Source organism: Haemaphysalis longicornis, unplaced genomic scaffold (genome assembly GCF_048455015.1).
Source record: "Haemaphysalis longicornis isolate Haplotype H1 unplaced genomic scaffold, Haemaphysalis longicornis Haplotype H1 scaffold_1, whole genome shotgun sequence".
In the NCBI taxonomy this organism is placed as follows: Eukaryota; Metazoa; Arthropoda; class Arachnida; order Ixodida; family Ixodidae; genus Haemaphysalis; species Haemaphysalis longicornis.
The window spans coordinates 42,375,716-42,403,299 of NW_027526203.1; the positions used below are offsets into that span (position 1 = coordinate 42,375,716).

Genomic DNA, 27,584 nt, shown 5'->3' on the forward strand with positions numbered 1-27,584 from the left:
TGGTTTATCCAGGCCCCATGGAAGAGGGGGTGGGCTTGCTGTATATGTTAAAAAATGTCACTCACATTCTGTGATCGGCGATGTTACAATCACAAATTCCAATGTTGAATGTTTAGCTATATCTCTCAAGAATATAATCGTTGTTGCTATGTACAGACCCCCTCAGGGTAACAAATCACAATTCTTCGATTTTTTGGAAAGCCTCTTCCTTTTCCTCGACTCCACTAAGCTACCTTTCATTTTAATGGGTGACCTAAACATTGACCTATTATCGGACGCCGCTCATGCAAGGGAATTGCAGAGTCTCCTCTCTTCGTATGCATGTATTAATTATATCAGTTTACCGACTAGAATAACTTGCAACACGGCCACATTATTAGACATTTGTATCTCCAATGTACAGCTTCCGCACACTGAGTCTGGCGTAATATCTTCTGATATTAGTGACCATTTGCCGATATTTTGCTTCATACCCCTCAAAATAAATGCCATAACAAACACTGTTACCCACATGATCAGAGATTTCAATGATCTTGCGCTCAACGACTTTCACAAACGAATCGAAGATACTAATTGGGAGCCCGTATACAAGATCACGGAAGTCAATGCAGCATATTCTGCTTTCATAGATATGTTCATAACCCAATATAACACCGCCTTCCCACAAATACAAAGAAAAATTATTCCTAAGAAGTTTAAGAAGCCTTGGATGAACCAATCACTTTACTCAAGGATCAAGAAGAAAAATAGCATGTATCATGATTTTCTCAGCAGCAGAAATCTCACTCTACTTGCTGAGTATAAAAAATATCGAAATAAACTCAACAAAGATCTAAAAAACGCGAAATCGGACTATATGTAAGAAATTTCTCCCGCATTCAAAATGATAGTCGTAAAGTTTGGCGAGAGGTCAACAGCTTGACCAATAAAACCAAATCTATGCAACTTGATGAAATAATCACAGAAAATGGTAAATTAACTGGTCACGAGCTATCAAATGCCCTGAATGACTACTTTATTAATGTCGCTTCTCCAAATTCTGTCACGCAAACTCCTGTAAATAGCTCACTGAGCCTCACCACTCCCTTACTCAATTCTATAGTACTCGCGCCCACAACTCCTCAAGAAGTAGCTACATTGATCCTTTCTTTAAAAAATGACGTATCTGCAGGGTACGATGATATAAAGGTGATCCCGTTAAAGCACGTTTGCGCCGTTATAGGCGATGTCTTGTCACACATTGCAAATCTAATGCTGTCAACTGGTGTTTTTCCTGAAGATCTCAAATTGGCCCGAGTCGTTCCAGTACATAAAGGAGGCAATATAAATGAACTGTCGAATTACCGACCAATTTCTGTTCTGCCTGTGTTGTCAAAAATTTTTGAAGGTATTATCAATTCTAGGATAGCCGATTTTCTGCACAAATATAATGTGATTGTTGATTCACAATATGGGTTCACGAAAAATAAGACCACAGAGCAAGCACTGTTAGTTGTTAAAGACAAAATAATAGATAATATTGAAAACAAAAAATGTACCCTTGGCCTATTTTTAGATTTTCGCAAGGCATTTGATTGCGTACACCATGAGACCCTTCTTAAGAAACTTTGTAACTATGGGGTTAGAGGTATTGCGTTGAACCTATTGCGGAGTTATCTGAGCAATAGGTCCCAATATGTTCGAACAAATAACATATCCTCTGATATACAGGTGGTTAAGCATGGTGTCCCACAGGGATCAGTACTAGGGCCGTTATTATTCATTACATATATCAATGACCTAGCCGGCATACATAACTCTCCCGATCTGGTGATGTACGCTGATGACACTAATCTTTTCTTCTCTTCCTGTTCATTACCGGCGCTTCAAAATATGGTCAATGCTTATTTAATCAACCTTCGTGATTGGTTACTGAGGAATAAGCTTAGTTTAAATATAAGCAAAACGAAATATATTATTTTCAAGCGCATCAACACCGTGGAAAATAATTGTATACATATTCATTATGACAGTATAACAATCAATCAAGTTTCTTCCCAAAAATTTCTTGGTGTGTGGTTTAATGAAAATCTTTCGTGGTCTGTTCATGTTTCCAAACTTACTTCTGAACTAAGTAAAATTGTTGGCCTATTTTATAGGATTTCTAATCTACTGCCTGCTTGGTTAAAAGTGTCTATGTATAATGCCCTGTTTTTTTCAAGACTTTCTTATTGTAATCTTGTTTGGGGGACGACCACGTCTTCCAATTACCAAAAATTACTTGTCCTGCAAAAAAGAGCCTTGCGGGCTATTGAGGGATATTATGGTGCACCACGAAACTTACGCACGCAACCATTGTTTGTAAAACACTCCATATCAAAAGTCGACCAAGTGTATTATCTGCGGCTTCTTCAATACATTCACCAGAATCGCTTGTACTCTGTTCCTGATAGCAACATAGGTTACAATCTTCGCGTAGTAAAACTAAGAGTTCCGCGAACGCGAACAAATTACGGTGAACAAAAACTGAGTTGTCAGGTACCCAATGCGCTAAACAAATTCCCCTTTCCTGATGAGTTTTTTCTATCTAGAAACATGTTCAAAAAAAAGACCAAACAGCATCTGATTGAAGGTGAAATTCTAATGTAAAAATGCAGCTTACCGTCTTTGATATATATGCGTATGTGTATGTATGTGTGTACATGGATGTAAGTGTATATATCTATTGTTCTATCTTTTTCACACAAGTACTTAAGTCGAATGATTTACTTTATTTCATCCGTTTGTACGAAATTGAACTCGTACAAGTATCAATTTGTATTTGCCCATGATTGTGCACATGTTTTGTATTCTAGTAAGTGTTACTGCTTATATATTACTTTTGTATTTTGATTGCTGCCCATTCTATGTATTAAGTGTTTTTGCTTTTGCATCTGTACTACTTACAGGCTTAGGGTACCGAGGCCTCGTCAGGCTTAACCGCCTTTTGCCTCGGTCCCCTCTTTTCTATGAAAAGGAAATAAACTTCACTTCACTTCACTTGTGGCAACTGCTGACGAGAGAGCGCGGCGATGAGTGCGTTCCAGCCTCGCCGACACCCGCTTTTATCACGCCACGATCGCGCCACGCGCGCGCGATGCTGACGTCACGATCACGCCACAGATGTTGTTGATCCCGCGACGCGCGCGCCCCCACCTGCTGGGCGCGAACCGACCGCGGAGAGAGCGCGCGATGTGAGCGGAGAGTAGGCGAGGAGGAGCGGGGCTGACGAGAGAGCGCGGCGATGAGTGCGTTCCAGCCTCGCCGACACCCGCCTTTATCACGCCACGATCGCGTCGAGAGGGCGCACCTGCGAGCGATGCGGGCTACTACGGACGCCTAGAACGGGTGACATCGTGAGTTAAAGAAATGCTCTGCATTTATAAATAATAACGTCAACATTCAGAGTACGCAAAACGCATTAAAGGAGTCGAGCAACGCGTGTGATTTCCACCTTGCTATTGATATCTTGCCACGCTCTCTCTTGGAATGCGGGGAAACAAAGTAGGGCAGTAGGCGGGATGTGTCTTGACATTGCTTTTGACACTACCCGCGAAGTGCTTTGAGAATACTTGTGCTTCCTTTTGGCGTCCATTCGGGGCCGTGAACTTCGCTGAAAAAACAAGTTACTGCTGAATTGTGGCGGAAAATTTTTTTTTTGATTGATGTGGTGTTTAACGCGCCGACGCAAAGCAGGCGATGAGGCGCGCCGTAGTAGAGGGCTCCGGATTAATTTTGACCACCTGGGGATCTTTAACGTGCGCCGAAATCTCGAACACACGGGCGTTTTTGCTTTTCGCCTCCATCAGAAAAGCGGCCGCCGCGGCCGGGAATCGAACCCGCGACCTCGTGCGTGGCGGAAAACTTAATACCATGTTTATGCAAAACTACGGCATGCGATTCACAAATTTAATAATATCGCAGTCCGCGATGTGTATGAGACACTGAAAGAACGTTTTAGTTTTACGACCCTTCGCGTCTGCGCCTCACGTAAACGGTAATCGTGTACTCACAATTTTACTCCTTTCACTGAAAAAAAATGCCATGGCTTTCTTGCTTGACTATTCGTACCGTGCAGAAATCAATTTCTTGCGACGCTCCTTCTCCCACGTCTGCCCGGAAACCTGTACAAAACGATGTCGGGCTGCCCTTCGCTATCGTGGCAGTCCTTCACGCAGCAGTAGCGGGGCTGTCACAAATTATTTCGGGCAACATTTTTATCCTTTCGGACACTGCAACTTACCATTAAAACTATGCTTCTTAAAAAACTTACGCCACACAGCGGCGAACTGCACCCAGCACGAGTTTTCACGTGCGCTGAATGGCCGATCGCGACATCCACCGACCCAGAGTTACCAAGTGGGGGCGAGAGGCGGCGCTACAGTCGTGGGCAAACATCAGTGTCCAGTGCCTATAGAGGATATGACTCCTGCTGAAAGAGCAGGGAATTTCAAAGAAGCTTGAGAAAGGTGGCCTATCAGCACCATTATGAACAGGATCAGTCTAAGCTTATCCGAAAAGACGACGACATAACTCCGGCAGAATACAGAGTACAGCCTATCTCAGCATTAGGCGCGACTTCAACCATTTTTCTCCAGAACGGTGCCATCCTAATGGTGCAAGTAGTGTGCACATATGGGTGAAAATCATGAAGATGAGCCAGTTGTATGAGCAGCAGGGAAAGCAATAGAAAGACAAGTTTCAACAAAGAAAATTTTGCTTTGAAGAAAAGGTAAAGGAAATGGGTCTGGTATTGTGTGCATTGACTCTACGCATCTAACTACTGAGAACACTTTTCAGCTGCCTAATTTTTTGCCTCACAAAACTCTGCCTGTAGCTGAGTGCAGATTTAGACCACGTGGGAATACTTCCCTTGCATGAAAATCTGGATGTACAGGCATTTTGGGGTGTTTTTTGGCCTTCAATTGAAAGACTGCCCCTGCTGATGGGATATTATGCCTTTTTATTGTAAAGAATCCCTTATATTTACTTTACAAATTGTTTTGCTTCCACAGGCAGATGCATGCAGGCTCGGCTGCAAGTTCATGTGCTGTTTACACGATTGTTTCTTTCCTGCAGTTGCATGCTAGATGTCTCCAATTATCTGTCCTATACTGTTCTTAATGCAAGTTGACATTCATTATTTACATTTTTTGAAAGGACTGACCAATAAAGCATGCATGGTTGCAAGGGAAATTGATGCCTTCCAGTAGACAAGTGAGTTTTCTAGAAACCCCCTCTCGTCTGGTCGCAGCCTGACATATAGGTTTCCATAATGTTGAACCCAGTCGTAGAGGCTAATGCACTCAGGAGACTGAAAGAATGTGTGAATGTGGAGAGCTTGTTGGAATCGCCGAGCGGAAGCTGATTGCTTTTTAGATGCGACGCATCTCTTTCACCCGCCTTGTCCCTCCGGCGTAGTCCGGCGGCGTCTGCATCCCTCCCCCATTCTCCTCGCCACACCAGCTGCGCGCTAGCGCCGCTCTCACCGCAGCGCCATCTGCGTGTTAGCGCTCGGCCGCTCGGCTGCGCTCGCTCCGTCGCCGTGCCAGCTGTGCGTGGGTTCGGGTTAACGCATGCGCTGCTCTGCGCTGCTCTCTCATTCCCCTCACCGCACATATAAACGCGGTAACTGCGCCGCTCCGCTAAGTCGTTGCGCTGGCGCTCCTCCGATGACATCCTCCGGTGACCGCCGATGACTCGAAATGGAGACTAACAGGCCTGATATCGCGATTGTCGGCGCAACCGTAGCAAGCACCGGCCACCTCGATAAAATTTACACCATGTTCCCGCGAGGGGAACCATGGGGTAGATGCGACGCATCGGGGGTGAACATGCTGCGTAAATAGGCCACACAACAACAGCAATCCACACGCTAACATAACGGAAACCCAACGGCAACCCCGATGCGTCGCATCTACCCCATGGTTCCCCTCGCGGGAAGAGGGTGTAAATTTTTAACTTGTGCGTACTTTTTTTTTGTTTGGTATCGACTGCATGGCACAAATGTCATAATCAGTGGCATACCAGAGGCGACTTTACAGTTGCATGCTAAATAAGTTCCCCCCCCCTATTCAAACCTGTATGCTGCAGGCTTGCCTTTCTACTCAGTATGTATGCTGAGAATAAAGGTGTTGATATTTGTTGTAATTAAACTATTTCAGATGTTCCCTTCCCGAGTATGATCATTCTAGCTATAGTTATGCTGTTGTGCCCTGTTTGCTGACTCTTGGTTATTTTCAGCATGCTCCTAGGAATGGCAAGCCATGCAGCACCCTCACCACTTTCCTTCCGTGGTGTGAATGTAACTCAAAGGGAGTTGGACCGCACACAACTTTGGTAATGGGCCCAACTCTGTGTGTCTACTACTACAAATAAACAAGTTTTACCTGTACGTTTTGCCTCATGCTGTCTCTGCTACCTCTGTGCAATGTTAGCCAGGTTGGGAAATAGGAACAATTAGCGTAAGGTGCATGCTGAAAAATAGCACAAGATGACACGGCCAACAGGCAAAAGCACCAGTCAGTACCCCGCTTGGGCACTTGTTAATTCTTCAGGCAGTGTTTTGTGCAGCAATGCAAGGACAAGCCAACTGAACCAAAGGCATGAGGTGAACAATGCGCTTGTTTCGCAAACTATACTCGGCTAAAGGTGCATATGAACTGGAGTTACTGCTTAGCAAATTTTCTTGACGCATGTTGGTTGTCACATTTATTTTGAGCTACAATGACTGCTTGTGCACCGTCAGCCTTCGACCTTCATACTAGTATTGCCTTTGCTGGCATACTTTGAACCTTGTACAGTGTGTCTGGGGTACAATATATATGCTTTGCCCGTACTGTCTGCCATGTGATTTCACGAGTTCTCCGAAGCAAACGAGGGTCCATTCGATTTGCCAGCAACACGCGAACCAGTTCAGGTGGTGCAGCACTTCGCCATTTGTTTTAGCAGTGCAGATTGTGGCACCCGAACCGCACCATTAGATTTACTGGCTGTGCAGATGAGTGCAAGACATAGTGCATGGCTTTGTCTCCACTCCCAGACAAGCATGTGCAGAAACAGACCAAAAGTGCGCGTCTAGTCCCACTGCACATACAGGATTTTTGCAATGAATTGATTCAGAATTGGTGAAGGCTGAAGCGAAGGAACACAGAGAGCTTCAGTTTTCCGGGCACTTGCAAGTGGTGTTTCGCCCAAAATCAGGAACTAAGCTAACAGGCTGTTGGAGCAAATATATGCACAAATGAGCAAAGCCCGATTGAAAGCTCAGGTCGCTAATGACAGTTATTAGTTAGATTAGCAGGAAAGACTAGCCATGCAGGAAATAAACAATATCAACCACACACTCACGACTACGTTTTTATTACTAATGCACATATCTATAACGTTATCCAAACCGCCAGGGACAGACACGCGTAGACAGAAAAATCTCATCTTGCGCGCACTGCGTGTCCCCTACTGAAAGCGGTGCTGAGGCACGCTGCGGCTCGCCGCCCGAGTTCCCGACTTAATCCTAAACGTGAAGGCCCGACGGTCACCAGCCCTGCAGACGGCGGTCGCGACAGTAACAAATACCCGATGGCCATATGTTCGACCTCGGTCACAACTAAAGCCGCTCCATTGCGTCCTGCGTCCACGGTCGCTTTTTCCCTGGGCGGCGGCTGCCCAGAGCAGTGTATATTCATGGGCCGGAGTCACAACGGCGATATGACAGAACGGCGCAATGACAGCAGCGCCCTGGCTTTACGAAGTCCCAACTCATTTTCATTTTCTTCCCCTGACCATTGATTTATCCTTGCGTTATCCCTGCAGTCCTTTAACATTTAAAAATTCGCTTCCTAATATTTACACGATGTCACAGTACCTTTATGCCTGCGAGCCAAAAAAATTTGTATCTCGTTTCATTTCGAATGCAATATTTGCGTTTGAATTGGTTGTTGAAAGGAGCGCCAGCGATGAAGCGGATAGGTAACTGAACGAGGGAAAACGTAAATTCAACTCGTATCCGCCTGAATATCCATGATGCACAAAGTTGGCGAGGGTTACTCAGGGACAGCTTTACGTACATGAAGAGTTACCGCTGTCCATGAAGTACACGAAGAGTTAAAGTACATGAAGAGTTAAAATACATATTTGTTCTCGCTGCAGTTCAAGTAGTTTGCTTCATTTACAGGCATGCGACTCCATGTAACGTAGCCGCTGTTGCATGGTGTGCCCGTCATCGCGACTTTTGTTGCCCCGTTACATACCGACGCGTGCATCCATTGCTACACCCAATTTTAAAATCATCATAGCAGTGTGCGCAAGTGAAGGGCCTTCGTACGGGTGGCGAAGAAACGAACGTGCCTTTCTAGAAGAATTTTCCTTGCCCTCTTTCTGGCCTTTCTTTGAAGTTTTGTGGGCTCAAGAGTATCGTTAATTCAATGCTCAATCGATTTGGCATGACGGACGGATGTATAGTTATTTAAAAAAAACAGGCTACAGACCACAAGAACACCCGCAAACTTCCGCGCTCCCCCCCCCCCCCCCCCCCCTTACCCCACATACGGGTGCGCGCTGATGTGATTCTGCCTGGATTTTGAGCAACAGTCAGCATTACTTAAGTAACCAAAATGACCGAGGAATCATCACCGTAAACAGGAATTATCTCCTTAAACTTTGCAATTTTTTTGCCAATATATTATGCCGTAGCCTGAAACCATGCTTCAGTTTGAACATCACGGTCGCTGTCAGCCAAGCGATCGAGTGCCTAACGCTAATATTACGGTCCGTTTCGGGCTGAAACACGGTAGTCTGTAGCATTTATGTACGCGGGGCCATGCCCTTACGCATGTTTTCTTGGTGCACTGCAGGCAACAAAATGCTAACTTGTTTCGAGCATCGACCCACGCCCGAAGGTCATGCTGGCTCTGTACAACATGCTCCGTTTTTTGGTGGACCAAGGAGCTTCCCAACATAGTTTCCATTTCCCGTGTCGCTAACGAAAACTACAAAATTCCTATGCACCATACATTCCCACCCATGCTGTTTTATCGTTTAGCTTTAGAACCGACAGTGTGTACTCGGATGAACAAAGCAGCGTACGCATCCTCTAAAAAGTATGTTCTTTCATTCATGTTTCAAACCAGAATGGTAGGACCTCATTATAATTCTTTCCTCAGATCTCGCAACGAAATTTCACACGCAGCAAGATCTTGCTCAACTTGCGTAGAACATGACCAACGGCAACACTATGTTCAGACAACGCCGCCTTTGCATTAATATTTGTTCTTGCTATATTTAAAGTTCTATATAGCATTGAATAGTGAAATTTGCCGGGACTTGCTCTGCCTTATCCAGGAGTGGTACCTACAACTAAAGGGGATGGCCGCCGCAGAAAAGTTGCTGGATAGCAACCGCCTTCAGGAAGACTATAGGGCATTTATGCACGAAGCATTGAAAACTTGACAGAGAATAATGCAAGCATTTTAAAACACCAAGGGGGAGCTCATTACAGCAGAGTCTACAGTTGGGCTGTACGGAGGAGGAGGAGGAGGAGGTAAACTTTATTTAGTCAAGCTCTGTTACGGGGACGTGGTGGCCGCTGGCTTTAGCCTGGCGGCGACAATGGCAGCCCGATTCGTAAGGGAGGCTTGAACCTCCGGATCAGAGCTGCCCAGCGCCCTCTCCCAGTGCTCGTCGCAGGTGATGGAGGGAAAAGGATCATTGGGACAAGCCCACATGGTGTGGGATAAGGTGGCGGGAATGCCGCATGATGGACAGTTCGGGGAGGGAAATAAGGACGGATGAATGCGATGGAGCAGCGCGCGACAGGGGAGGCTGCCTGTCTGCAGAAGGCGCCACGTGCGTTCTTGCACGTTGTCGAGACTGACGTGAGCAGGGGGATATACACGGCGGGCGAGCCGGAAATGTGTCGCTATGTCGTGATAGCTGAGTAGGCTATCTCTAGCTGATCTGGCACCGTGCGAGGGGACGAGGCTGGGGCCGGCTCGGAAAGTGAACCCTCGAGCAGCAGAATGGGCCGCCTCATTACCTCCTAGCCCGGCGTGAGCAGGGGTCCAGATCAGTTCTACTGAGGTGGAGGGGGGATTTTGAGAGAGAATTGGGCTGTACGGAAATGTTAACCAGATTGATGTTGTTACAAAGCACCAGATTCTCATGTCCGCGCAGCGTCTCTGGAAGCTACGAGGTGGACTGCGTCACAGAATCAAAACAGAAGCGAAAATTTCAACTGACAAGGCTTGACAATACCGATGGCTGAATTATTCCGCTTTGCGTGAGGTCTTAATCCTACCATGTTCGTGCAATCAGACCAGCGCTACACATAACGTAAGTGCATAGATTCGATGTGGGCTGCACAAAATGAGCTCCATTGGCCTTACATTGAAAGCACTGAAAGCTTCTGTACGGGCGTAAAATGCTCATATATATATATATATATATATATATATATATATATATATATATATATATATATATATATATATATATATATATATATATATATATATATATACAAAAAATTTTCTTCCGCATTTTGGACAACAGCAGCTAAAAAAACTCAGTCTTAAGGCCTAGCCGCTTTATACCACACACTTTGATATAAAGCAAGTAATCACATGAAACTATGGTCATTCAATGCAATATGTCTGCACAAGGTGCCCGTGCGTGCAGTATACGTCCCTTATCACTGGCGCAGATTTGCACCACGTGGTCTGCGGATTTTTTCCCCGTTTACAACTTCACCTGGCACTAAAATACCATCATAATCAACACCAATATCTGAGCGAGACCTTACACAGCCCATTTGAAGACAGAATACAACCTTGTTAAATTTAAAGAACTAGCCTTTGGGGACTGAGTTCCATTACAGTCACAGAAGACTTTTTTCAACCGAAGCAAAGCAACACATATAAAAACTTTGCAAATTTCGCGCTGCAGCGACATAATATCGGCCGCAGTGATGTAGTTTAGGCCAGCACTAAGACGTAGTTATGAGTGTGTTAGCAGCAAGTTAAAATTCAAATGATAGGATCAATTGGACTAGAGGCCCTTCAACATTCGTGTGATCATGTTTTGTGGCGTTGGTTTAGGTCGTTGGGCGCCAATCGTACCAACAGGATCCTGTGACGTCATAGAGAAATTGCCGGAAAGTGGCTGGGGATTCGCCACTGCTTCTTAGGTTTTCTTTAATATCTCGACTATCCCTTTGAAGCTTGCGATAAGATTGGCATCATTGCTGTCCGGACAATGGAGTCTATTTAATGAACCAACCATGTATTTTGTCTTAGCCTTTAGGTACGCTTACAAACTACCGCGATTTTTGTTCTGTCGGGGGGGGGGGGCTTGAGAACAACTTCAACCCCCCCAGAAAAAAAATCCTGGCTACGCGCCTGCGCGAATGAGTGCCTTGTGGTCCGTAAAGTGCACAGTTAGGGGCTCGAAGCAATCGTCGAGTATTGCGAGAGAGTGCAAGCGTAACGCGGACGACCGTCGACTGAGACCGTCGGAGGGCGGCATGCCGCTTTATATTCACAGCGCCCGAAGGAGAGGAGAGCGCGGAGAGAGAAAGTACTGCACATGCGCAGCGCCGCCCACCGGCGCCTAGCAACGGAGTGAGAGCGCGCTGCGCCAACCCGCAGCTGTTTGGGAGAGAGTGTTCGCTATCGGAGAGAGGAGAGGAGGAGAGGCGCAGCTGTGCGGACAACGCCGGACAGACGCAGGAAGGACTGAGGAGCGAGCATGAGATGCGTTGCATCTAAAAGTTACGGGCTCTTACTAGTATTCTACTGTACACATACGAGCGCTCCTTGGTTACCTCTGTGTTCAGTTTGCGAAGGTCTGCGCTTCAGCGTGTATACTTCTTGCTGAGAGGACGGCGCTTCGAACACGCATTTGAAGAGTCGACGTAACGGGCAGCAACTTGAACCTAAGAACCACGCCGCCCTAAAGCTAATGAGCAGGGCAAATTATTCTGCGGGCGCAACTCGTCATTCGCCAGCCGTGATGGGTCCTCGAAAGCAAACTGTGGCCATGCTAACAAATCGCAACAAGCGGGATTCATACTAACACAATTTTCAGCAGGGCATCGCCGACTAAGGTACCCCACAATGAAAATTTTCGAGACAAGAGCAACACGTGCGCCTGATCATTCACCAACGCTCCACCGCCATGAGAGATCTGAACGCAAAAAAAAAGCAACATGACATCCGGTTTTCTGCTACGTGACGTCATTTAAACCGGCCAATCATGTTGCCGCGCCTTCTGTCCCGATATGCTTGTATCAGACAAACCAGAAAACGACAGCGAGGGAGCAGCATGCGCCCAGAAAAAGAAGACGTCATAATTAAGAATGGAATGTTAACTATCCGCGAGAAAGATAGCTGTTCTAAGCTGTTCTAAACTAACTGCGAGAAAGCTAGCTGCTGTCTATCAAATGGAGGATAGAGTGTCTGTCGGCATACGAAAGAGTCAATACCGGCTAATCTATAGTGTATAGCAATGTGAAACTCTATGATTGTCACTTGTATGGCGGTTTCGATGACGTCACATAATTAGTATCTGCCCATTGTTAGCATGGGATAGAAATAATTCTGGATCCTGAAACCGACAGAAAATGAATGAAAAATTCAGTGCCCTTGTGCCCTCTGAAGAAGGGTGATCAGCGAAGCTGTGGACCAAGGAGTGGATGAAATAAACTATACGTTTATTTGTGCGTTGCGATTGAGCATACTTCCTAGCCGGTTAGCTGAATGAAACTTCCAAGGACTTCATTGTAGCGGACAAGGGGATGCCCATTTTCCTCCCGCAGGGGCAGATGTGCTGATAGCAAGCGGTAATTATTAATAATTAAAACTTCACTGTGAACTCAGTAATCATGAAAATTAATGAAACTCAGAGTACGGTACATCTTAGCGGCTAGTTACTATATATTGTGTTTTGTGATAGTTTTGATCAAACAGGGGTCACAGCTGTTATCTAGTAACTATTCTATCGGAATATTGGTTCTTAATCGGTCAGCACGTGAAGCCTGGCCGCGCGTACAAACCACCCCCTCCTCCTCCCTTGCGCGCATAAATGGGTTATCGGGGATGTGAGCGTCCTCGGACTGTAAAAAACACCGGTCAAAACGTCGCTACGGAAGCCCCTCAAGGTGCATGTGTCTGCACCGCACGAACACCGACCAAAACGTACTTCCAGGAACCCTTCAAGAAGCGACACAAAGAACTAGCTCTGGAGAAAAAAAAAATTCATGGAAGCTTGCACTCGCGCGCAAGACTCGAATTGGCGCAGCTGTTGTAGGTGAGCGTTGCCGGACACATAGTTTAGTTTCAGTATCATTGTTTATTTGCATAGTTGCGGTGCTAGTAATCGCCATATATGCATCAAAGAGGTCGTCGTCTTCTTCGCGGCGAGTGGTGGATGCAAAGCCATCCTCGGAATTGTAGACTTCCACCAGCTCTTCGTCATTGACTCGAGGAAGCGGTGGCGGGATCTGCAAGTCGCCTCGGGAAGAATTGGCACACCCGTAGCCATGTCTCCAATTATCCATAACGGATTGTCGATAATTATGTGGCCTCGGTGACCTCTACCAAGCAGGCTGTCTTTTCAGCTTTAGCATTAGTGCCGGAGCTTTTTTTTTTTTTTTTACATGCACGGTAGGGCTTGATGACAGCGCTGGAGGTTTTTTTGCTCCTCCATACTGCGCAAGCCGGGGATTCGGAGGTCGAGGCAGCGCTCTCGAGCGCTCGCCGGCCACTTTCTCGCTCCTCGGCGTTTCTTCCAGATTTTTTCTTTTTTTGCTAAATCCACTGCGCGTTCCGAGGACGCTCGGCGGTCGCCGCGAGGCATGCGCTAACAAGCGCTCAGCATTTTCTTGGTATTTGTTCCCGCAAAGGCGAACTTACGGTCTGTATACAAAAGCTCCGCTGTTAAAAAAATGGCCGCATAGTGGTGCAAGCTGCTGGAGAAACAGCAGAGCTGGCGGCCCCTCTTCCTTCGTCGGAGACCCGGCTTTTGCACATCACATCGATTTCAAAACTTGCCCCTAAAATTTAGTTCTCTATGGCTGCCAGACTCGGATCGTCCTGTGTGCTGCAGTTTTCACATCTTTCCCACAGTGGGCCGCGTTATCACGCGCTAGAATTCTCGCGGAAATGTGCTTTGTGAACTCGGCCGGCCTGCAGCGCGAAGTCGGCGTCTGTGCTCCCCACTTCAGGCGCAAACGCACGTGAACTGACAGCAAGTGGGTATGCGCCCTTTTTTCGGCCACCACCACCACGCGAGAGATCATGCCATGAACGCTGGGCAGAGTGTTGGCCATCCCTGAGGTCGAGACATACAGATAACCGGGCGCTCCTCACGAGGCGCACGCTCACGTGCGCTCGGTATTCTTTCTTGTCGTTTTTGTTTGGTAACGCTGAAAGCTGAGTGCTGGTTTGGGCGTGTTTGCAGATTATGCCAGACAACCGTGACACGCGAGTGGGCACACGCAGGGCGCTAAGGGGATAAGCGCAACCAGGGCCTTGTGTGTGTCAATGAGCTTGTCCCTGTTGTCCTAGCGCTCACTTCTTGGTAAACGCTTAAACAGCGCTGACGTTAAAAATTCCGTTTTACGCCGATTTGTCCGCGCACGCTGCATTGTAAAAGCGAGACCTACTCAGGTTCGCTGTAAAAGTACTAAAACAAACCAACAAAAACGACATAAATAACTAAAACAAAGGCGTAAAAATTCAAGCACATTGACAGATTTGCCGCGAAAGTAATTTTTTAGCTTAGGGCAGAACGTAGGGCGCAGTAGGGCCAGGTAGGGCCTTTTCACCTTTTCAGGCCCGGTACGGGGCGTTGCGGTCAAAAGCGGTTGGCAACACTGCGCGCCTTCATTTTCAAAGCTCGGTCGTGTCACGCGTCTAGTGGAATTCTGCTTATCGAGGGACCTGCCTATTCCTAGTGCCAAAGGGTGAGTTTATACCGCTTAATACCGAACAGGTGAACCCATTCGCTGCGAGCGCACCTCTCGCCCCAATGTAATGACGCTTTTGGCCGTTTTTCACGTCAGTTCGCAAGGCGGTCTACGTTCCTCCCACGACCCCACTGTTTCACTACACGGTACCTTAGGGGTTGCTATCACAATTAAAAAAATGCTTCGCTAACACCCCTCTAGCATTGATTTAAAAACGCTGTTCAGGAGCCACGCTTCAAATTTAAAGGCTATTTTGCCCGCATAGCCTTTGGTGGCGCTTTTGCCGTTGCCGCCGCTTGCTACCCTCGTTTGGCGGTCTGCCTGTTCGTTGATAGGGCTAGTTTTAAGGGGGCTTTAAATTCCCCACTATCTACTAGTGCGTCTCATTGACGTGGCGTAGTCGCGATCAATTCGAAGGTGATCGCGGGAGCATTGAACGGCGGGCCTTCGTAGCTGCATAGCGGCCGATTTCAGAATTGGAAATGCAGAATAGCGCCGCCTTCTTTCCCTCGTAGTCTCTTGCATGATACAACCATGCTACAACCCGTAACATAGCGCTACTGCTTCTTTCTTCGCCACTCGAGTGATCAGCTTCAAATTGATCGCGACCATACGTTCGTGGGCACCGCCGAAACGAGGGTTTTTGCTGTGCTAGCGGTGGTTGGGGTGGACGGGGTTTTCAAAGGAGGAATGCGACACCGATACGCTCAGCTCTAGGTTCAATTCACGGATCTTCCCACTTTCTTTTTTGACCGGACAGTTCTTTTTGAGCAGTTATTCAGTATGCCCAAGCTTTATTTTGGAACCTGTAGCCTAGTGGTACGCTTGACGTTTCAACGCGAAGAGCAGCGCCCTTCTGTTCGGAGACTCTCATTTTTCTGGGCAATCACTCGTTGCTATATACCTGTATGAATAAGTGTTAGGAACTGGTGTGGAGTTGACACTGGTGCATGAATAAACTTTTTAAATTTCTGAAAATGCAGCTGGGGTACACCATATCACGTGTGTATACTCGGTGACGACTTAAGAACGGCACCGATTATGATGATGATGATTGCTATTGGTTTCCCCTTTGTATCGGGGTGATGACATGTCATCTTACAAAAAAGGACCATTATACCCATGTTTTACACTCTTGGTTTAATACTAGCGCTGCTTAGGGCAGGCACAAGAAGCTTATTAGGCACAAAATACTTTTTTTTTCCTGTTATAGGTGGTAACTGTCCTAGGCAATATTCCCCTCTCTGCTTTTCGTCCACCAACAACGATGATGATTGATGATGATTGCTATTGGTTTCTCCTTTGAAGCGGGGTGATGATATGTCATCTTACCAAAAAGGACTAATATAACCATGTTTTACACTCTTGGTTTAATACTAGCGCTGCTTAGGGCAGGCACTAAAGTTTATTAGGCCCGAAATACTTTCTTTTCCCTGTTACAGGTGGTAACTGTCCTAGGCAATATTCCCCTCTCTGCTTTTCGTCCACCAGCATTCTAATCTTCTTTTCGTCCCCTCGACAGCCTTGAAGTTAACTTCCTCTCTGATACCCTTAAATCCTAGGGCTTCTGGAAGCCCAATATTCCCTTCATGTAGATTTGGATGGATACCCTCACTTCTAACACTATGTGCCGCATAGTTTCTGTTTCTTTTCCGCAGACCACACATACCCCATCATTTTGTGAATACTTCCCCACAAAACTCTTAGTTCGCAGGCAACCTGCTCTAGCCTCAAAAAGCAAAGCACTGCCCTGGCAATTATCGTAGAAATTTTCCTTTCTGATGTTCATTTTCTCAGCCCTGTACATCTCTAACGACGTTTTAGCTTCCATTTTTTCCCTCCATTTATTCGTTTCAATCTGCCTTGCCTCTTTTTTGGTTACCTTGGCTGTTTTGGATTCTCCACTGTTCTCTCCGTATTTCATCGTTAGCCTTCTAGTCTTTCTTAACCACTGCGTGTCCACGCTTTTCAAGTATAGGTACCTAAAAAGTATAGGTACCTAACCGGAATATGCCGCTGTGCCTTATCACCGTTGCCGGATGTTTCTCCGCGCGGCGCAAGTAGGGCGTTACTGGGAATACTTTGAACATGGCGTGAGCCGTTCCCGTGATTTTTTGGACCTAACATGCTTATAAACGACTCCAGTGACGACAAACAAACTGCGTGAGACAAGGCAGACGATATCACGCATTCATAGCAAACCCCTTTCAAAACGCGCGCGCACTGACGTCACGGGTCCGGCGCTTTGGCGGAGTGATACACTACATGAGGTGGTGCCTTTCTTTTGTTGTAACCAAGTATAACATCACCCTTTTGAAAAGGAAACTTAGCTAATGACTGCAATGACACGCGGAGCGTGTAGCAGTGTTGCAAAATTTTCTTCCGCACCTGGTCTTGCGATGAAAGCTTAGAGAGCCGGCTTCTATGCTTTGCGCTCCATTCGTAGACATCGATTGCCGAGCTAATCTTGCTCGGAACGAAAATGTGTAGATGGTCTCAACACTTGTGAGTTTTGTCCCCACGGTCTTGTCTTGCTGTCTAATGGTGTGCTGTATGGGAATTCGCTTTATCTCGGCCATTAAGATTGTTTATTCAATACTACAGGATTGAGAGCTGTTCTGCTCGACGGTAGTGCTGGCACGAAAACTCCAAAAATGCAGACGTGGCCAAACTAGGGGAAGTGAATGAATTTGAAGGCAGCGGAATCGCATTAGCACGCACCTGCTTAAGCCGCTTAATTATGAAGGCAAACTGCAGTCACGCCCTACCCTAACCCACCATCCTACTATTGCTTTTCGAACTAGTTCAGTGGTTTACATGTATTTTTATTGCTTTATGGTAAAATGCCGCTTTACGTGTATTTTTTTCCTTGCCCGTGAGGGGGTCAGTGAGGATGTGCCCCTCCACGGCTGCCCGAGAACGGGGTGGAGGAGCTCCGTGATGTACGGTTTAGTAATGTGGCAGCGTATGTTGTGTAGCTTCACACTGCACGTCTTGTAGTGTCTTCAGTCACTTCTGCTAAGGGATCCACGCAACATCTGTGGTTGCGGACTACGGTAGGACTTGCATTACGAGGTAGTGACCAATGTTTGTCAGGGAATGTGATATGTGGCCGGCTTCCTCTGAAGGTTCGTCTGCTTGTTGGTGGGTGCGTACGCCACCATGCATCGGCATCCGTGTTTGCCGAGTTCTCACCGCTGCTGTTTGCTGTTAGTATGCATAGAGGAGGATGGGCTGGTGGATTTCCAAGACGCTTCCCTAGACAACTCCTTGACGCTGCTGACATTAATCAGTGAATGAGAGCTTTGACTGTGGTCTTTTTATCCAACATCGAAGTTCGTGGGTAGCCCCTATACTCTGTAACATTTTTTCTTTCACACACTCATCGAGAGCTGGAACTGAGACTCGGAGCAAAGCTGTGGTAACTTAAATACATTCACTATTTGGTAGACAATGCTTTATCAACATTTGGACGATTGGGTGATTCAGACAATCATTCACCGAGTTACCTGACCAAGAGCACTTACAGGTATTAGATATTGGAATCACCACCTTGCACACTGATGTCTGCTGTTCCTACCGCCCTAGAACAGAAAAGTGTTTATCCTACAAATAAGCCCATTCAAAGACCATTCGACACTCTCTACGGAACACAGTTGAGTGCCAGTCCTTTGTTTTTCGCACGTCGTGTTAAAGGGATCCAAGTGGTGAGCTGAGCAATGAGGGGAAGTGCTTGAGTGTGCTTACGAGTACATGTGCCATCTGTCGTGTTTGGCGTTGCTGACATCGCTTTGCACGCGGTGATTAACCCCGAGTCTTCTTCAGAGGTGTCCCGATGGAGCTGGGGAAGACGATTCCCGTTCGGGTGGCTGTTCGCTGCCGACCTCTCGTGACCAAGGAGCTCATCGAAGGCTGCCAGGTGCGCACGCGTGCTCTCCCCAATGAGCAGACCATCGTGCTAGGCAGCGACAAGGCCTTCAAATTCGACTACGTCTTTGACGAGGAGACTCGCCAAACATCGGTCTACGACACTTGCGTCTCCGGTCTGATACCGAAGCTGTTTGAAGGTGAGCCGCTTCTTCGTTGGAACCCAGGCGTTGTGCTGCTACGCTCAGGGATGCGGGATCGATCCCAGTTGCGGGGGCTGGTATTCTGATGGAGGCGAAAAGTGAAAACGCCAATGTGTTCAGATTTTGGCGCAAGTTAAAGACCCCCTGTAGGTGGTCAAAATTAATTCTGAGCCCTCCACTAAGGTGCGCCTCATCGTTTGTAGTGTCGGCGCGTTAAACCCCACAATCAATCAAAATCATGCTGCCACAGCTCAGCGCTCTTATTTAAAGACGAAGGGAACCTAACGCGACAGGGATTTGTGGCGGGTTTTTGCACCACTGTGCAGCGTTACAGCTACAGCAGCAACAGGAGGCACCCTTTTCTTAGCATTCCACTCTCTGCCTGAAGCACCATTTCTAAGTCGTCCAAAGCCAGCTTTGTGAGGCGGTGTCATTGGCATCTTGGCAGAGCAGTGTTTCCACACGTTTCCTTGCCTGTTGGCAAGTCTTGGATGTTTGCGTGTCGTGCCGCAGGCTTCAACGTCACCATCCTTGCCTATGGCCAGACGGGGTCGGGCAAGACCTTCACAATGGGAACAGCCTGCTCCTCGTCCAGTGCCGCATCTGAGGAAGTGGGCATCATCCCCAGGGCTGTGCAGGACATCTTCCAGCGCATTGCCCAGGCCAGGGACAAGGTCTTCCGTGTCCGAGCCTCCTTCCTCGAGGTGAGCGTGTGTGCGTGTCATCTGCATGTGTCCTGCCAGAGGCATTGCTTGTCATGGTTCGCACAGGTCCCTGAAAACCCTCGATTATTCTGGGGAGAATCAATGACCCTGTCTTTTCACAAGAATTTAAAGTGTTTGTCGTGGATTTTAGGTGTTAACAAATGTAAAGAAACATTGTAACAATCAATTTTCAGTGTATTGCGTGAAGTTACTAGTTTTGTGGATTTTCATCATTACGAGGCAACATTGGGAGCAGGCACTTCTCAATCCAATCCGTATCACGATACAATCCAGTGAAAGCCGGCTTCCGTTCTCTATCTTGCATCTTCCGTCTAGTCTGTGGACGCTCGCTCATTGCATGTTTGCTGTGCCTCATGCACTCCACCTGCGTCTGCTTTCATGTGCAAATTGTGCTACATAGTTCGCCCTGCATTGCAGCAACACTTGCGGATTTAGTTTCAGCTGATACTCTTGCTGACAAAGCAGGAGATGCAGGCAACATTAACTAAGTCTTGAAATCAAACAACGTGAGCAAATCACCCAGGAGGAAAAAAAGCTCTGAATACCAACCATGAAATAAAAAAATGAAGCTGGGGGAGCATTCACGAATCCGTTAGCGCCTATCTAAATGTGCACTAATGCACTTAGGTATTGTGCAATGAAGAACTTTTGCATTGTGTTGAAAGATAATCGCAGATAAAACATTAGGTGGGGACCTTGAAAATGTCTTTTCTGGTCCTTGAAAGTCCTTGAAAACCCTTGAATTTTTGCTTTTAAAGCCTGTACGAACCCTGCAATTGTGTTTCTTTCATCTCGCACCATTAAAAAAAGCTGGGAGGGTTGCTAAACCACCTGACGCTTCCTTTTTCTTGTAGGTACGTGTTTGCTATTTGTTTTTTTAGCTGTAATCTAGTTCTTGTGATTCTCCAAATGAACTTATGCAGCAAACAGGTCTAATGGGAGCTTTACTGTGGCATCAATGCAAGCATGCATCTCCCCTCCCCCCACTGTGTCTCTAGGCAACCGGTGGACTCTGTGCAGTGTGATTCTGTACTGGAATTTAAAATATGTGGGTCTTAGCTTTCAACGTGGTGTTACCAATGCTGCACATCTGTTGTTGTTTCCTCACAGTGACAAATGGAAAAGGAAATGTACAAAGGTGTGCAGTTGTTTGCTGCACAGCTGGTAATCGCGTTTTTCCAACTCTGTCGTGCTAAGAGGGAGCCGCTTGTTCAAGCGTCAACACATGGTGGCTGGAATTTATGGAAGTGCAATTTTTCTCTGGATGGCTTTCACCTAAGCGTATGCTACTTTCTTGGCACGAATGTTTCCCTCCATTTTTGCAGTGTTTGAGATTCAAACGTTAGTCATGTGCTGCCTATGTGGCTAACTGTGTCGCACCTGCTGGGAATAGTCAACGTGTGGGCTCTCCCTTCAGAAAATCTTCAGTGTTCAGATCGGTGCTTCTGCTAGCTACACTGCCTCTTCACAAACTGTGCAGTACCCAAACAAACGAGCATGTGCTAAATGTGTTGTTGAGCTCTCTTATTGAAAAGTTCTTTCCCACAAACTCCTCGCACAGATCTACAAGGAGGACGTCTTTGACCTGTTCTCGAGGAGCCAGGAAAGGGAAGCGCTCGCCATCCGAGAGGACACTGGCGGGGCAATCAAGGTCAGGTCTGCACACCAGCGGCCAGTGCCCTGGCACCCAAGGGGTTTCGTCTGTAGTGCTCACTTTGCTGGTGGCCCCTCATTGCTGCATGAAGAAATGGGGCCTTGCATGCACGTGCAGATTCCCAATTTGACAGAGTTGGCTGTGACTGCCTGCGACGAGACGATCAGGCTGCTCGAGGTGGGATCTGCCTCCCGGAGCACGGCGTCGACCGAGATGAACCTGCGCTCCTCCCGGTCGCACGCCATCTTCACGCTGACGGTGGAGCAGCAGGACCAGGGCAGCGCTGCGGCTGCCACAGTGGCCAAGTTCCACCTGGTCGACCTGGCAGGCTCGGAGCGGGCCGGAAAAACCAAGGCCGTTGGCGAGCGGCTGAGAGAGGGTCAGTGGACTCATTCTGCGGGCGCCTCTTCTTTCTTGAGCACGTGGATGCCGAGCTTGTGCTCTTCTCAATCCTTCTTTCACAGGAATCAACATCAACAGAGGCCTGCTGTCTCTGGGAAACGTGATCAGTGCTCTCTGTGATGGGAGCTCCCACGTGCCGTACAGGGACTCCAAGCTCACCCGCTTGCTCAAAGGCTAGTGTTGGCACGATGTTGCGCTATTGCATGCCAATTGGTTCTTGCCAGGGACGGCCGTGCAAGAAATGCTGCAGGACGCTGCCACGTCATTAGCTAAGGTCCTACTTGTGCCACGAGTCCAAGTGTGAGACATGCTTATCAATGCTGGGCCTAGAGATCAGAACACTTAATGCTGATTTCGTTCGTGGTACCAACACTCGTGTTAAACAGCAGGGGCAACCAGGTGGCTTTCATGATTTCCCTGGGAGAATCCTCTAGGGACCCAACAACTCCTCTAACAATTTTGGACGGATTTTGTTCTTCTCTTTTCTAGATTACACAAACAATTTCCTATCGGTACTCGTTAAACTCAAGCACAAAAAAAAACTATTGCTGCAGCATTTTAATTGTTTTCCCTTACGAAGTTTAGGGTGCACCCATTGCACGCGCTTGTGCTGTTTGTATCTCTTGGAGGTGTGACCGTTCGGAGCTTGCTACTGAGCTCATTCCTCTGCAACGCGCTCAGTTTCTCAATTTCCCTCTCCCCCCATTTTCTCGCAGACTCACTGGGTGGCAACAGCCACACAGTCATGATCGCATGCGTGAGTCCCGCAGACAGCAACCTGGAGGAGACGCTGAACACGCTGCGGTACGCAGACCGGGCACGCAAGATCAAGAACAAGCCCGTGGTCAACATTGACCCGACTCAGGCAGAAGTGGCCCAGCTTCGCCAACAGGCAAGTCTGTCTTGCTGACTGCATCAACCTGTCCTTGCTCATCGGAAAAAAATGTGCGCTAATTCACCCTATGGAGGCGGTCAGAAAACGAGGCTTTAAACGACACCCACAGCGATTACCCATGCGATGTCGCTTAAATTCACACATGTTACTGTGAAACGAATGAAAACAGACAATTACAAGCACTTTACACCCTTTATTACGTAAAGAGATATTCTTTGCTAAGGTTAAATGAATGCGTGATTCATAAATGGTGGTTGGTTGAGTTGTATTGGTGAAGCACATAAGTGGAAATTCTTCTTTCATAAAATGAAAGGAAGCTCAAATCCGGTGTCAGACGATTGCACTTCTCCTCCGTCTCTGCCGCCACCGCCGTGTGTGCGATGCCATGCGTCGCTGTGAGCTTCCTTTAATTTTGATAACTCCTAGCTCATGCGCAAGGCGCGCACGCGGCGGCTACACGTGCCGTGGGCGGAGTGCACAGTGGCGCAGTAGGTCGTGTGACGCTATCACGTGGCATTCAGCGGGAACGCACGGGGGTACCCGCAGATGTGCTTGGTGAGTGCATTGTCTGTCTCCCCCGTCTCCGCGTGGGCTCCTAGTTCAATTGGTAAGACAACGGGCCCTCGCTCTGTTTTTCTATTCGTTGCAGGTTCGATTCCTGATGGTGCCAGTAGCTTCTTTTATTTGTTGCTGGGAGTTTTCTGTGGACACCAGCGGCAAAGGCAAAAAGCTTTGCTTCCGAAACTCCTGCCCCTTGCAGCTGCAAGAGGCCCTGATGCAGCTGAAGAAGTGCGGGGCAGCCCAGGGCGACAGCGGGGAGGAGTCTTCGAGTTTGTCCGGAGACGACATGACCCGGAAGGAGCTTTCGCTGGTGCTCTCGCGCAGCGCGGAGCTTGAGTCGGAGAACCAGCGCCTGACCGGGGAGCTGCACGGTGCCCTCGACCGACTGGGCGAGCTGTCCGAACGGCTGGTTGTGGTGAGTGCCCGGCTTACCCTGCAAGTCTACGGGCCGGGCTTGCGAGGGTTGTGGCTGGCGGGACACTAGATCAGGCGTGTCGCACGCCTGTTGTTTGGAAGGGACCGTCGGTATGACTGGTGTGACATTTATGGCGACGAGCTTTGGCAGTGAGTGGTGAACGTATTCGGGGGCTCTCTTGCATTCAGGAGGGAATTGTGGAACGTTTGCGCGGTTGATAATGTTGCTTTTGCTCTTGTGGCTGTGAAGTTGCGGATATCAGTGTGAGAAACTCTCGACCTTGTGACCATGTCCCGTGCACCATGGCGACTGTAAGTTGTATCTTACTTGCCATGTGTTACCCAGAAAACTTCTTCACACAGCTTTTGTGGATCCAGACTCAAGCTTGGAAGTTAGAAAAAACACCCCATGCAGTTGTGGCCCGTCCTTTGCCCGTGTCCCAGCATCCTCCACAAAGTAATTGGAGTCTTCATTCAGCCAAAAAACAAAACGCCAGTGAGGGCTCGCCTTGAACTCTAGGGAGGGGCAAGTGCGGAACTTATGCCCACGCGGGAATACAGTTCTTTCTGATAGGTCCTGCGGTCAATAAGAGCTTACGCTTTCGCATCAGAGGGAACTCGCAGGATTTCCCAAGGAAAGGCAAGGCTCTCCTCCTCAAGGGGCCATGCTGGAAGCGAAGAGGCTCAACTGATCTGATTTGAGGTAGCGGCACATAGGAGAGGCTGAGGAATGTGCTACCGCCTGCCCGGCACTCCTTTGTGCTTCAACTAGTCTTTATAAATGGAGCATACCCCATCTTTTACTTCACCTGTACACTTCCCAGCTTTGTTGCTAGCCTTGTGGGAGCATTTCGTGTTGCCTTTTTTCCAGAAAACCCTAGAATTGGAGAAGCTGAACCAAGTGGTCGCTCAGGTGCAGCTGAAGATAGAGTGAGTGCACTGGTCTGCCCTTCTTTCTCCTTCTCTCACAAGCAAAGTGCATTAAGGGGGGACGCAGGGATCAGATTGTGAAAAGTGACCAAAAAATCATTTTTTCGGAAGTCACATTTTCGGACTGCACGTGTTATATTCTATGCGTTCACAAAGTTTCCCCGCCGCAAACGATCGCGAAGTGCCAAAGAAAAATATTTATATCGGCTGAGGTGGCAAAATATTTCCTCAAAATGACAAAAACACGACAATTTTCGCAGCGCTGTATCTCCGGAACGACGCCACCGGGCGCCGCCATCTTGGTCGCGTTAGATCGGCCGACTCTTCAACTTTCATTTTACAGTCGCTCCTTTTGTTATCGCTGGCTCATAAACGCACAAACGGCAGAAAGAGAAAGGTAGTGAAATGAAGAAACCGATAGATTGTAACACGCAATTGGCTGTCCGGCCGCCTTTTTTGATACGGCTCTCTTGATTGGGCGTCGCCATGACAGCAAAAACATGGCCGCGGCGCTGCTGCGCATTTTACGCTGAGTGCGCTCCGCCGATGTTTTCAAAGTTTTCCGGTCGACTCGGTTGCAGTTTACTCGTTTTATCTGTTGCAGTACTGATTACAGTTATTGCGGCGATAATGCTTCAGGTCGTGTGCCAGATAGGGAAGTGTGCGGCTCGAAAGATGCATCGAAAACGTGCCGTGACGTCGCCGTGGTCTGTCCTTGAGTGGGAAGCGCGGTCCGTGCGTCTACAATTGCGGTTCGTGAAGCGAACTTTTGGTTGCATTGCGGTGTTAGAAAACGCTGAGTTATTGCTGTATTTCACAACAAGCTCGCGAGCTTCGAGAATGGAATGACCGACTCGCCAGAAGTGGCAGTGCACGCTGCAGACGCTAGGCACGACGTGTTCGGGCAGCGGCCGATAGCGGGATCGGTTGCTATTGCACGCGAGTAATAATAATTGATGTACGCGAAGTGGCCAACCATAGTAAGGTTACCTAAATTACGATTGTGGGGAACAGGTGCGTAGGGGATTGATTGGAAGAGGGGGTGGGGGGGGGGGGCGGGGGGGGGGTGCAATGAACTGTCACCCAGCTTATTTGAAAAACTTTTGCCGTGGCTCTAAACTAGTTCGTACAACGAAGTCTGGGATTACAAAATTATATTTTCAGTGTTAAATTAGAAAAGATGCCGTAAGGCTGCAGCGTTTTACACTTCGATATTTTGATTGGGTTTTCTATTTTTGCAATGTTTGCAATTCTGTTGTCTATTTTGCAATGATTGAACAGCATGGTGAACAGCATGGTAGGTGAACAGCATGGTATGCTAATAATAATCAGTGTTGTAATTGTGTAAAAGAACTATATTCTGCTTTCAAATAGCTCATCTTATGCTTGTGATGCCCAGATATAACTTTTTGACTCTGAACACCCTCATGTACTAAGCTGTAGCTTCAGCAAGATTATGACACCCAGAAATCTGCTGAAAGTCTGCTGGCACATTCATATAAAACGAAACCATGCCTTACTCTTCATTTTGGAGACAGCTAGGCATTAGGCATACATCAAGCAAAGTTTAGGTACCCTAGTAGCCCATAGTGAACTTTGTGGTACACTAGGTGTAAAACTGGTGCTTCTGCCATCTGAAGGCCTGCACATAAAAACCTTCAATTGGCCAGGAAGGCCTCCCAGATGCACCAAATCGAAGGGCAAAGGTCTTTGACGTTGTCCCCAAGCAAGGACAGCAAGGACTATACTGCTGGTGCCGTTTGAAAAATCGTGAAGTCTTCGTAAACTTTAAGAGCCGTTTTCTCAAAAGTGCGTTTTATGAGTTCTTCGTTGCTCGTGGAAAGGATAACATGGCAACCACTGGGCGGATTTTGACACTGTCTGTTTTATTTTGATCCTTGAAGAGTTCTGCAGGGTATGACTTTCTCAGATTTTCATTTTAGGGACTAGTTATTTTTTTTATGTGACATTTACAGCTGAGTCAGATGTATACTACTGGGTACAGGAGAAAATAATGTTCTCTGTAAAAAAAATTCGAAGAATGTCATACCCTGTAGTGTTCTTTTGACTACAATTGAAAAGTATTCTGAACTTCCTACCATATGTCCATACCTTGCTAGGCTTTCCACGAGCAGGCAACATGTACACTTCTGTAACACAAAAACTACTGAAGGTATCATCCTGAAATTTCAAATTTCACCATTTGGAGCGTTTTTCAATGCACCTACCAAATTTCATTACTCTATGTCAAAAAATAAAAAAAGTTTGCTCCGATCCCCACCTCCCCCCTTAAACAGTGAACTCGTAATTGCTTCTGAATGTGTTGAGGAACTGTGTAGCACTTGCTTTGTAGTAGCTGTTGTTGATGTTGTCACTTTCTTTCACCTCAAGCATTTCTGTCTCTGCATGCTACCTGGGTGCAGAAATTACAAGCACAGGGGAAGCTGTGTTAGATGGCCACGTTTGCGTTTCAGGAGCAGCACGTTGGCAGATGCCAACGGCGACCACGCTGCCGTTCTCCTCCACGATCTTCAGACCTCCATAATGGAGTTCTCTGTGAGTACTGCTTCCGTTTCCTTTGGGTGTTGTTCCGTAGCTGTGTCACTGAATGGACTTGTATTTCCCCTGACAGAAAAATTCTGCCTGGGGAGGGGCGAAGCACGCAGTGCATAAGTGTATTCTTGGCGCCTCGGCGTTTTTGCCAACGGAGATCGAACCGTTGGGGCTGGAGGTATACAGATTTGCTATCAAAAGTCTCTTGTCTTTGAAGCCCGAAGCTCTCTAGCGCGAGGTGTAAACGAGTGTCCGGGTGTTGTTTCAGTACGCATTACGTTTTAGTGCGAGGCATGTTAGTACGCATTACATTCTAGTGCCAGGCGTCGACGATTTCTCCAGTGTCTTAGTACCGTGACTACATTACGACGACAGAAGACCCCAACAGCCCCTGCCCCTC

At 47.5% G+C, this 27,584-nt stretch overlaps 1 protein-coding gene across 1 annotated transcript in view; it reads left to right on the forward strand.

The window, feature by feature from the left end:
* Nucleotides 1–14,888: 14,888 nt before the first annotated feature.
* LOC144166164 (chromosome-associated kinesin KIF4A-like) overlaps nt 14,889–27,584 on the forward strand; it is a 104,141-nt gene continuing 91,445 nt past the window's right edge. The window contains exons 1-10 of the mRNA XM_077695787.1: nt 14,889–14,977; nt 18,806–19,047; nt 19,564–19,754; nt 21,337–21,426; nt 21,547–21,808; nt 21,894–22,004; nt 22,548–22,723; nt 23,487–23,702; nt 24,573–24,631; nt 27,106–27,187. Of these exons, the coding sequence (XP_077551913.1) occupies nt 18,816–19,047; nt 19,564–19,754; nt 21,337–21,426; nt 21,547–21,808; nt 21,894–22,004; nt 22,548–22,723; nt 23,487–23,702; nt 24,573–24,631; nt 27,106–27,187 (1,419 nt within the window). The 5' untranslated portion in view covers nt 14,889–14,977; nt 18,806–18,815. The remainder of the gene's footprint in view (nt 14,978–18,805; nt 19,048–19,563; nt 19,755–21,336; nt 21,427–21,546; nt 21,809–21,893; nt 22,005–22,547; nt 22,724–23,486; nt 23,703–24,572; nt 24,632–27,105; nt 27,188–27,584) is intronic.